This window comes from Tamandua tetradactyla, chromosome 7 (assembly GCF_023851605.1).
Source record: "Tamandua tetradactyla isolate mTamTet1 chromosome 7, mTamTet1.pri, whole genome shotgun sequence".
Classification (NCBI taxonomy): Eukaryota; Metazoa; Chordata; class Mammalia; order Pilosa; family Myrmecophagidae; genus Tamandua; species Tamandua tetradactyla.
This window is the reverse complement of record NC_135333.1, coordinates 94,103,131-94,115,567: the sequence shown is the minus strand read 5'-3', so window position 1 is coordinate 94,115,567 and position 12,437 is coordinate 94,103,131. Positions and strand designations below refer to the sequence as shown.

At 35.7% G+C, this 12,437-nt stretch overlaps 1 protein-coding gene across 10 annotated transcripts in view; it reads left to right on the top strand.

Moving 5' to 3' along the window:
- Nucleotides 1–12,437, top strand: part of CAPRIN2 (caprin family member 2) — a 48,281-nt gene that overhangs the window by 16,060 nt on the left and 19,784 nt on the right. For 8 of the 10 annotated variants that reach the window (XM_077170438.1, XM_077170437.1, XM_077170435.1 and 5 more), the window contains 6 exons: nt 2,342–2,580; nt 3,778–3,860; nt 6,320–6,484; nt 7,523–7,566; nt 8,496–9,170; nt 11,586–11,708. In XM_077170438.1, the coding sequence (XP_077026553.1) occupies nt 2,342–2,580; nt 3,778–3,860; nt 6,320–6,484; nt 7,523–7,566; nt 8,496–9,170; nt 11,586–11,708 (1,329 nt within the window). The remainder of the gene's footprint in view (nt 1–2,341; nt 2,581–3,777; nt 3,861–6,319; nt 6,485–7,522; nt 7,567–8,495; nt 9,171–11,585; nt 11,709–12,437) is intronic. The other 2 variants (XM_077170441.1, XM_077170440.1) reach the window with 1 other exon arrangement.

Sequence of the window (12,437 nt, the reverse complement as noted above, 5' to 3'; positions counted from 1 at the left end):
CCCTTATACCTATATGATTTTCCTGCCCAACATTTGTTAATTTTATTTAGTTTTGGTCCATTTTACTATGAAAGGATCTCTCATATCTTTTTTTTTTTTTCCCTATTTGGATGGTTGGAAGTATACTTCTATAATACTTAACAACTTTTCGTTTTCTCTCTTTAACTAGTGTTACTCTGTCCTCAAATTTCAGTTCTCCATCCAGGCATTTATTTTTCTAATATATACTGTTCTCTTTTTTCTTCTTCATCTTTTTTAAAAACCTTCCATGTGCCAGGCACCTATGTAATCCCACTAGAACATTACAGCACTCTAGGAAGTGGGAATAACTAGTCCCCTTTTACAGATAAGGAATCTGAGGCTCGGAGTAGGAGGAACTTTGTTCAAGTTCATGCCTAGTAAGTGGTGGAGCCAAGATATGGCAATAGGTATTTTAACTCTAAAAACTGTGCTCCTTTTCTTTATACCAGAGATATAGTATACATTTACATATTCTTCCACTGCTGCAGTCTAGAGGTAGCTCACAACCCACCACATTTTGTTGATAATCTGAAATTATTTTTACATTGTATTATGGATTAAGTAAGGCTGAAATACTTTGGAGTTTGTCTTGACAAATCAAGACCCCAAAGGTGCTTGCCATTCACCTTTGAGTTTTTTCTCCGCAAATTTTTTTTATTTCTCTTTCACTAAAGTTTTCCTTTTGTTCCAAGTCTTCGATAATAACCAATTTTGCAGTATGTAGAACGTTTCCTTTTTTCCCATCTAACTAAAGTTGGAAGCTGTCCTGTTCAGCTGAGCTATATTCTTCTTTGTCTTCGTAAGATGAGCTCTGTGCCTTAGTGGGAATTCATCATTCTAAGCTACAGTTCAGAGAATAACTTCTTTTATTCATTACCATTGATTGACAGTGGTTTAATTCATTTGTCATCCTTGTTTCAAAACCAGGCATTTTTTTGAAATGTAACCAGTACGTTGGTTCTTTCAGTTGTTCCTTTTTTTGTTATCTGTAGAGGTTTTCACCTGTTAGTCTTCTTAGTTTCCACATAAATAAGAAAAATAGGCTGTTGTCAGTAGTTCTTCGTGACATCTTATCATGGTATAGAAGACTCTGTTACTTGCTGCTTAATTCATTTAATGCATATTTGAGGTCCTATCGTGTCAGTGTCAGTTATGGATACTAGTGATACATTGTTGGTGAAAAACAAAGAAAAGCAAAGTCTATATCTTTGCAGAGCTGAAGTTAAGGGACATGCAGATAAATGAAAACATAACCAGAAAATGTGAGAAACATTTTGATAGAGGAAGTTCAGAGTGATATGAGCCCATAAATGAACCTAGTCCAGTTTTGGGAGATTGGTTAAATTGGATGCTGAGGTAATCATGTGTTATAGCCCCGAAGATTCCCTGAGCATCAATTGCTTTTCCTTATACCATCATGAAAATTTGTCTAAGAGAATCTGACTGTTTTGGGAACTTAGAAGTGCTACCTCCATCTTCTTTGTTCTCCCCAGGCAGAAGCTGAGAATCTGGCTGTAACTTTTTAAGCGTTGTTGGGCAGTGCCGTGCTTAGGCCTTGAAAAGAGCCATGCTGACCTTTGGCTATCCTGAGAAAATATGCTTGCCTATATAAGCCCCAACCAGTCAGTTTCTCAATCTTAAAAATTTTAAATCTTCCCCCATTGTCTCCTGTCTCTGGAAACAGATCAAGTTGTGTTCATGCTCCTTAGAAAATAATTCATAATACCACAATCAATCTTTTTATTGAGGTTTTTCCCCCCCCAGTTCTGATCTGTTAGGATTTATGACCATCTTGTTTGTAGAGTTTAAGATATTGATGCTTTATCAGAGTACTTGATACCTTAGCCTGGTTTTGGTTGGTTGAAAACTGTCCATTTTATTTTAAATATCCTTCCCCTGGAACATGAGACTAAAACAAAACGAAAACTAAAGAACACTAAAGCATTCTGTTACAGTGTTAAAAAGGCTTGATATACATAAAAATAGAAAATAAAATATTGGAATTTATATGGACATCAGTGATAGGTATGTTGTTTTTCATCATGGTGATATTAGAAGTACTAGAGATAGCCTGTAGTTGGGAGTCAAATACTGGGGCTCTCTCAGCTCTGGTTACCTTAGACAAACTAATTTATTACTTATTGCCATCTTCAGTTAAAAAAGGATGCAGGAATTAAGCAAACTTGCCAGTTGATAGTGTTACATACATGAAATTTATCACTGAATCGCAGCTATTTAGGGTTAGACATTGTAAAAGATGGAATTGCTAATATGGAATGATGGAAAGAGTTGTCACCTTAATTAGCATTTGTTTTAACAGTTACTTAAAGCACAGAAGAAGGCTCAGAGAAGGGAGCATATGTTAAAACTTGAGGCTGAAAAGAAAAAGCTTCGAACTATACTTCAAGTTCAATATGTATTGCAGAACTTGACGCAGGAACATGTACAAAAAGATTTTAAAGGGGGCTTGAATGGTGCAGTGTATTTGCCTTCAAAAGAACTTGACTACCTCATTAAATTTTCAAAACTGACCTGCCCTGAAAGAAATGAAAGTCTCAGGTAAGATTATGAAAAGACTATCCTCCATTAAAAACACATAATGATTTAGCTGTTTAGTTATTTAGTAATTAACTAAGAAAATATGAATTTGATTCAGTATGGGAAACCTTGGCTGGCCCAGACTCTAATGGGGCTGGTAGACTATGTAGAAGGAAAATGAATTTGAATGGTCTTGTTAATGTACTTTTTTATGGTAACTGATTTAAAAAAACATCTGATCATGAAATTTTAACCCTCTGCAAATATTAACCATATTGACTGTGTATATTCCTAATATTTTGTAAGCTCAGGCTGTTGTGTACCACCCCTGTCTTTGCCTTTTTACTCCTGCTCTACTTAATAAAATTTGACTTGGCCAATATCATTAAACTTTCAAAGTGAAAATTTTTTGGTATTCCTATTATGCCATGAATAAAGAGTGAGAAACCACATTCAAAATGCGAAACCACATTGGGGCTACCCAGTGAATTTTTCTCTGCTGTAGTTATCCATTTTCTGTTTTTACTTTGATCAAGTAAATCAGCTAATGAAGAGATCTCTGTGCTTTCACTTTGTTAAATACAGGTTATTCCAACTTTATTCCTAAATTAGCCATGCTAAAGCAGCATCAGTTCTCAGCTGATAAAGGAAATCAGCCCCGAAAAGGAAGAAACCTTGTAAAACTCTTAGATACTTACATGTAGCCATGTATCTTTTTGTTCTCGTGCTGATTGTCTACCCCATTATCGTTACCTATTTGGTTGACTTGGTGGGTTCAGGGAATGCAGCTTACTTTATTTAATATGTGAAATGTAAGCAAAACATCATTCGAAAAATAAGGTGCTATCTTTAAATGAAGGCAAAAGGAACTCTGTGGAAGTGGAATGCTTTTTTAGCCAGGACATATACTTGAAAACTAGCTGTATTGCATTGGCATCTTTAAATTTAAGGTCTCTTTGGTCTGTTGCTGTAAGTCTCTTGCTATATTTGGAAAAAGTATATATATATTTTTTAGTTGTAAGGAAAAACTGCTTACATTTGAAATCTGTAAATGAGCAGTTACCTTTTATAAAATTTCATTTTTTAATTTCTGGAGTGAAAAGACAAAATTAACGTTTGACTGTTAATGGGTTATACTCTATTAATTGTACTGTTACATTTATGAATGTAAATGTATTTCTAAAGCCACTTTGTTCTGCTGCTGTTTCTCCATGACAGTGTTGAAGACCAGATGGAGCAATCATCCTTGTACTTCTGGGATCTTTTGGAAGGAAGTGAGAAAACAGTGGTAGGAACGACATGTGAGTTTTCTCTATTCTGGACTTATGCAATAAATAGTGAGTTTTATGCCTAGAAGTTTAGTATGATATTGAGGGCCTAAACTGTGTCATTCCATCAGAATTTACTTATTTGACAATATTATATTTGTGTGGAGATTGATCCCTTTGTTTAGTTTTGTTAAAAGCATCTGTATTAGTTTGCTAAAGCTGCCAGAATACAATATACCAGAAATGGAATGGCTTTTAAAAAGGGAATTTATTATGTTACAAGTTTACAGTTCTAAGGCCATAAGAATGTCCAAACTAAGGCATCCAGGGACAGATACCTTGACTCAAGAAAGGCCAATGGGTTCAGAACACTTCTGTCAGCTGGGAAGGCACATGGCTGGCATCTACTGTGGTCATTGGCTTCTTGTTTCAATCAGTTTCCCTTGGGGTGGTTTCTTTCTGTATCTCCAAACATCTGGGTTTTGTGTTGACTCTCTCTGTTGGCTCTGAAGCTTTTTCAAAAATGGTTCCCTCTTAAATGACTCTGTAAGTGACCCACCTTCACTGGGTAGAGACATCTCCACAGAAACCACCTAATCGAAAGGTCCCACCCAACATCGGGTAGGTCACAGCTCCATAGAAACAAATAATAAAAAAGATCCTACCCAGCAATAGTGAATCAGGATTAAAGAACGTGGCTTTTCTGGGGTACACAACAGTTTCAAACTGGTATAGCATCTCTTGTATTATCATACTCACTAAAATAGAGCATAGGGAGAATTTTGAAGTGGCAAGCCAATGTGATTTTGGAGCAAGACCTAAATACTAGTGCTGGCTTCCACACTAGCTTGACCATTTTGTGGTTCAGTTCCATATTCTGTATAATAGAAGTAGATCCACACATATGTTAGTATCAAGGCTTATCTACTATATCAACTTAAGAAAATATGAATGATCTGACTAGAGAGTCTATTGAGGAATTATTATCTATTGAACTGAAAATGATCTGGAGGGTTAGGGTCCTTTTGGCTTTCTAAATAACTTTTGGCCAGTTTATCAAATACAAAAGGCTGGACAGGAAGTAAAGAGCTTTATGTACTAGCATAGGATAATGAAAACTCACTAGAAGCTGGTAAACATTTTTATTATTAGTGATTTCTTCCTTTTTATAGATAGCTAAGTATATGCGGCTATTGCAAAATTTCTAAGTGTAAGTTTAAATCACAATTGCAAACTTATTTCTTGGTTGGAATGCAAAATGGCAGTAACACTTTGGAAAATAGTTTGGCAGTTTCTTGTAAAATTAAGCGTATACTTATTATATGACCAAGCACTCACACTGTTAGTATCCCCAAAAGAATGAAAACACTTGTTCGGGAATGTACATGAATGTTCATACCAGGTGTATTCATCATAGCCCCACACTGGACACAACCCAGATGTATATCAACTGGTATATACATACAATGGAATATTATTCAGCTATAAAAAAGAAATTACTGCTGATATGCACCAATGCACCATGAATGCAACTCAGGATAATTATGCTGAGTGGAAGAAGCTAGACAAAAAAAAGAGTACATATTCTATGATTCTATTTATATTGAATTCCAGTAAAGATAAAAACTAGAATGATAGTAGGTCAGTAGTTGCTAGGAGGTAGGGGGAGGAGACTGATTGCAAAAGGGGCATGAGGGAATTTTTGGGGTGATGAAAATGTTCTATGTCATGATTCTGGTGGAGATAACATGACTTGACATCTGTTAAAACTACGCTAGTTGATTAAACAAAACAAAATCTATGTCATGCTACTCCTATGAAAAGAGTCATAGACTCCAAGTGTGAGAGCTCTCCTTATTCTGCAAATTTTGTTTTTAGTGAATATTTAAGATGAAATATACTTGAGATTTCTTTGTGGTGCAATGACTTTAACATAATTTTAATATTTTTTTCTTGATCACCAGATGGTGTTGTAGAAGGCATGATATACAGCATAATGAAGAGTAAAATCTTAGTCATAGAATTTTATAGTTTAGAATGACTTTAGAGATTGTACAAGATACAATTTTTAATGCTTATGTTGGAGAAACTACCTTTTACCTCACTGGAGCCTTAACTATTCAGGGATGATAGGATTGTTGTTGGTTGTGATGTCTTGGGGTGATGAAAGAAATGATTTGTCTCCTAGCTCAGGAAATGAGGTGTGCTTTGGTGAAACATTGTAGGTTTTGAGTATAGTCTCTGATTTATAGTCACATTTCAAATGGTGGACATGGATTCTGATCTTTAAATTTTACATTGCTTTAGCATAGCATAGAGGTGGATTACGTATTTCCATTTCATGGTAATGAACAGTTCTCTGAATTCTCCCTGCTACAGAATATTGTAATGGTGTATTATGACTAGGTTTAAACCATATTAGGATTTCTATTCCTAATATTTTCAATGAACTGTTAGGTTACATATATTAAGTCTTAATCATTCTTTCTTAGATAAACACATGAAAGATCTACTCTCTAAATTACTGAGCTCAGGCTACTTTGAAAGTATCCCAGTTCCCCAGGATGTTAAGGAAAAAGAAATACTGGAGGAAGAGATGCTAATGAAGTCAGAGAAGAAAAAACAATTATTGAAGACTGAATCTGTCAAAGACTCAGGTTTGTTATGATCTCTGAAATTCTTATTAGTGGTTGCATTAGCACAACAGAAATGAGTTAAATCTTTGTGAAATGATATCCTTATTTTAGTTTGTTAGTGTCTACATGCATGGAAAATCTTTACTTGCTGTTAAATAAATCTAGGTTTAGAAAACATCTCCAGGCTTTATTACCAAGATTTGCAACGTGAATGTTAATAGAAACACTAGGTTATACTTTTTCTAGAAGAACATCTGTTGTTAAAATGCAGGCTTTATGGCGTTTGAATGAACCTCTCTATTAAATTACTGGTAGGATAATTCTATTTAAAATTGTGGTTTAAAATGTAAGTTGTAATAGAATTCAATATTGTAGATTGAGAATGTGAATAACGTGAGGTTAAAAATATTGATTTAGGAAAAAAATTGCCAAAATCAGTAAAGGAGATATATGTCTCAAATTACCATTTCTTTGGGGAAGAAATATTTTGAGCAAATGGCACTTTTCCTTTTGTTTATTTAGGTTGGATTTTTAAGAAATTAAATATCTAAGGAGGTAATCTTGGCAGGGTTCTGTTAGCCTTACAAGAGTCAAGTCATCTCCCGTGTTCACTTCCTCTTACTTCTTAAGAGTTCTTAAGAGTTCAAACCCAGTGCTTCAATTGCCCTCCAACACTAAAATGGCTTGTAAGAGGCCTTCAAGGCGAGATGACTAATTTTTACCCCATGGGACTTGAGCCATAATTCCAACTAGTGGGAAGCTATTTGTGGGTAAGACGAAATAGTCTTATCTTCATTCAGAAATCAGTTTATAACTGAAACTTGACTTTAGTAAAGTGTCGTAAGGAGAGTTACTGGTTTCAGTTAATCTCAGACCAAATGCTTTTGACATTTAACAGTCAATTGTTAGAATTATTCCTGCTATGAATGAACTTAATTGTACTATCCTTTTTCTGGTTACTCTTCTGAAATATGTTGCTGGAATGAATTATAGCTATAATCAGTCTAAAAACTTATAATTTGCTTAGTATTTATTTCAATATTCCTCTTATTTTTCCAGAGTCCCTTATGGAACTTGCACAGCCAGAGATACAGCCACAAGAGGTAAGAAACTGAAAAGGTAATTTGCTCATTTTGGTTTTGGAGACTTGCTTTAGTATTGTGGTTAAGAGCTGAGGCTCTTGAGCTAGACTTCCTGAGCTTGGCTCTGGGCTCTGTAGCTCACTAAGTTAGTGACCAGCTAGTGACTGCTTTGTCTGTTATCCTCATCCATAAAATGGGGATGATGATAATGTCTACATCATGGATTAATACGAGAATTAAAGGAGTTAATCTAATTCAAGTTACTTAGAATTTGAACTAGCATACAGTAACTGCTCACATGTTAGCTTTTGTGGTTGTTACTGGCTCCTGCTTAGAATTTAAAGATGGGCACGATACTGCTCTCTGCAGAGTTTACTCACGCTAGTAGCAGAAGAAGGTAGTTGTGCTCTCTCTGTCTCTCTCTCTTTTTTTTTTTCCCCCTAAGTTGTACTTTTTGAAGAGTCATTGAGAGTCATGGAAACCGAAATGAATAGGAGAGGCCAAAACACAGTTTGATTGATATACAGGGGAAATAAGGAAAAGGCTGGTAATTCCAGAAACATAAGGCTTAAGGTTATATAGTACAACTTTGTGTAGTTGAACTGTCTATCCTCTGCCTTAATTTTTAGGGGGTAGAATGGTCTTAAGGTTGGCAAAGATGGAATAAGCTTGCTAAATGAACCTCAAACAGGTAAACTTGGCACCAGGATGTGCAGTTCTTGACATTCTTAGGTGAGCCAGACAAACATAGCTTTCTACTTTTGAAGTATCAAAGTTTGTATTTTTATTAATTAAAGATAAAGGAATGGATAAAGAAGCAGGGCAATTTTTGGAAGTAGGGTATGGAAGTTTCAACTTAGCATGATGGCTCAGACCAACCAGTATAGAAATATTCTCCTCAAAGTCTTGTACTAATCTTGTGACTAAAACACAGTAATTCTCTGGTCTAGTTTCTTAACAGACGCTACGTGACAGAAGTAGATTATTCAAACAAACAAGATGAAGAACAATCTTGGGAAGCAGATTATGCTAGAAAACCAAATCTCCCCAAATGCTGGGATATGCTTACTGAACCGGATGGCCAGGAGAAGAAACAGGAATCCATCAAGTCCTGGGAGTCTATTAAGCACCAGGAGGTTTCAAAGCCTGCAGTTTCTTTAGAACAGAAGAAACAGGAGATCCCAAAACTCAGGTCCATTCTGCAGGAAGAGCAGAAGAAGCAGGCAACTTCCAAACCTAAGCCAACTCCTAGCCAGTGGAAGCAAGAAACTCCTAAATCCAAAGCAGGATACACTCAAGAGGAGCAGAAGAAGCAGGAGACACCAAAGCCGTGGCCAGTGGAGCTACAGAAAGAACAGGATCCAAAGAAGCAAACTCCAAAGTCTTGGACACCTTCTATACAGAGTGAACAGGACATCACCAAGTCATGGACCCCTCCTATTTGTGAAGAACAGGATTCAAGACAGCCAGAGACTCTAAAATCCTGGGAAAACAATGTTGAGGGTCAAAAACATCCTTTAACTCCACAATCACAGATTTCTCCTAAGTCCTGGGGAATAGCTACAGCAAGCCTCATACCAAATGACCAGCTTCTGCCCAGGAAATTTAATACAGAACCCAAAGATGTGAGTTGATCTGTATTATTCTGCTTCTGTCAATGTAGGCATCATAAATAAGGAATTAGTTGTACAAATGGAAACTTTCTAATTCTCTAAAAACAGCAATGACAAAACCCATGTTAAATTAATGGATGAAGTATTTTACTTAACTCTTTCATGGGTAGGTTTGTTTTCCCTAGAAAATTGGAAGTTAACCTACTGTGTCTTTGTGTCTAACCTGAGATGAAATTTCCACAATTATAAAATGTTGGGTTTTAATGCCACAACTTCAGTGAAATGATGGGACATCAAAATAGTGGATAGTTTCAGGCAAGATCATAAATTGTATAACTGAGTAATGTAAATGCATGTCCCAGGGTGGGAGATTTGTTGTGCCATATTTCACCCCTTATCTTCTAGTTGGCTTATGGGTGACTTTCTGACAGAATTTACATTTATCTATGTTCCTTACTTTTCTTACCCTCATTTGTAGCCATGCAGATTAGCCTGTACTCATGAAAAAGTACACGGTGATGGCAGATATTCCAGTAGTTGGGGAAGGATACAAATTAGTTCTCTGTTTCCTCTTCAAAATAAAAATTTTTTAGAGATAGGCAACTATAGGCCTGCATTAAACATTCTGTAGCCAGGTTTTGGAGAATAAGAATGAGTTCAAATATCAGGCCTTATTCTGTTAATAATTGAAAACCTGCTTTAGGAAGATAAGGCTTATAGTTGAATAATATATGGATACAATCCTGTGTTAATACTGCCTTTTATTAATTATAAATTACTTATTTATCACTTTATCATGCCCATTGTTCCTACTTATTTGGTAGAAAAAGGTAAACTTATCCTTCCAGTGTTCTTCATCTCTAATATTGTTTTTTGCATTTCCATACCGCTTTACCCAAAATCTTTCTGATAAGTTTTTGGTCCTCTGACAGTGTGAAAAACATTTGCTTGGGGAAATCAAAGTGTTACCTTTTATAAATGAGTAAATTGCCCTGTCCAGCTTCTATCTTATGGGAAGATAACTTTAGAGTTAAATTTGTCCCCTTTTGTTCTCCTTTCTCCCTCTCTTTTCTTTAGATGCTAGTATTAATTTTAGGTTATTCCTGATTGCAGAAGATTGATAACCTTGTTTCATTAAGCAGATACCATGCAACAGTAATTGTAATGGCAACTATTTTGAGAAAATTTTATTTAAAAACCTAAGTTAATACCTCAGTAAAAAAGCTGTTTAAAAACAACTAAAATCCCAGTAGGTGTAGCATAGTTGAACCTTTAGTATATGAGAATATGGATATCATGTTACTTGCTGAATAGGATTTAAAATTAAGGGTACTTGGTTCTGGAAAGGTGAAAACTCGTATTTTTTGCTTATAGGGCACAGCATTATTTTGGAGTTTTAGGTTTTTCAGTGACTGAGAAGACATTTCTCTATATAATATAGTGTTTGTCTCTGTGTGTCTTGCAGTCTCAGCTGTGTACAGCATAGTCAAAGGGACAAGATAGAATGACCTGAAACTAACTACTAAGCTTATACTTTTCTTCCAAGAGAGCCTCACATATTCACTTAGAGTCTATTAGCTCTTACTTATATGGTAATTTGCCAAGTTTAGCTCTGTGACTTGCCAGTGTATTAGAAGATGGTGAAGAGGAGCTGGTAGAGACAGGCATACTTACAGCTTTAAGAAGTAACTCTGAACATTAGTTCTAACTCTTTGGGCAATTTAGCATTATAAACATCAATAGCCCCTCAAAGCATAGTTACTTTTAATAAAATATGATAATATATTTCCTCAATTCTAGGATGCGTATATATTTGTTTTCCATCTTAATGGTTTTGAAATCAGATGCATCTTTAAAATGTGTGTTAAGAGAAACAAATGCTGTGATAGAATCCTGCTGTCTTTAAAAAAAAAAAAGAGAGAGAGAGAGAGAGATGCGTATTTAATATGATGGTAGTTACTTTTTCCCTGGGGAGAAAAATAGTGTCTCTCATAGTCAGTGGCATCTTATCCTAGAAGCAGTATGGTAATTCTTATCAAGGAAGTTCTGTTTTCTGGATCTTCTCCTTTTTATTTTCCTTTCCCCAGTGAAACAGCTTTATTTGACATAAGGGAGAGCCAGCCCCATCCCCTCACCCTGTGGTGCAGGTGGGGTGGGCGCAGAATCCAGGCATCAAGGCGTCTTTCCCCAGGACCTGGAGATGGATCTTCCCCTAAAAAGGGGAGTGGTTTAGAAAGATTGCCATTAAAGTGGCTCTGAAGGGGGAAAGCATTTGTGAATTTATGTAGAAATTCTTCATCTGAGATAAATTCTGGTAAATGAGTATTGCTATGTGTTTGGTTTCGTTAAGTTGAAATAAGTCAAGTTTCCTGAATTAGGCCATCGAATTTGAATTTCATGCTTACACATTATGGGTTTATCTTGTAGGTGCCTAAGCCCATACATCAGCCTGTAGGTTCTTCCTCTACCCTTCCAAAGGATCCAGTATTGAGGAAAGAAAAACTGCAGGATCTGATGACTCAGATTCAAGGAACTTGTAACTTTATGCAAGTATGAGTCATTTTTAAAAAGAATCTTGTATGATATAGATGGGACTACTGATTTCTGTGATGCATTATAGTGAAGTTAGGAGCATAGACTCTGGTATCATGTGAATCCTGGCTCTGCCAGTAACTTTTTAAAATTGTATTGCTCCTTTTTAAAATTCGTTTATTTATTTATTTATTTTTACATGGGCAGGCACCGGGAATTGAACCCGGGTCCTCTGGCATGGCAGGCAAGCATTCTTGCCTAATGAGCCACTGTGGCCCGCCCTCAGGCAAATTTTTACTAAACTTTTTTGCCTTAGTTTCTTTATCTGGGAAATAAGGATAATAGTTCCTATTTCCTAAGTTTGTTGTAAGGAGTAAAATTAATTAAATATGTAAAAATTTTGCTTAGGCATTATTGCTATTAAAGGTCATCGTAGCTTCCACGCAGACTGTGAGAGTCTACTCTATGCTTGGCACTTCGATAGGTGCCATTGTGCATAGAAAATTTTTTGTATTGTGTGTAGAAAATGAGAAGACATTTATCACTTTCAAGGAGTTCACATTCCAGTTGTAGGAGATTATAAATTTGTGCCATATCAGTAAATGCTAAATTGATACAATAAACACTAAATTGTATGATACAGTCTAAATTTCAGAATAGTGTGATATTACTGAATGCTGAAGTAGTCAAATAAAGATATTTTGGTATAATAAAAACATTTGAGCTTTGGAATTAGGCCTGGGTTTA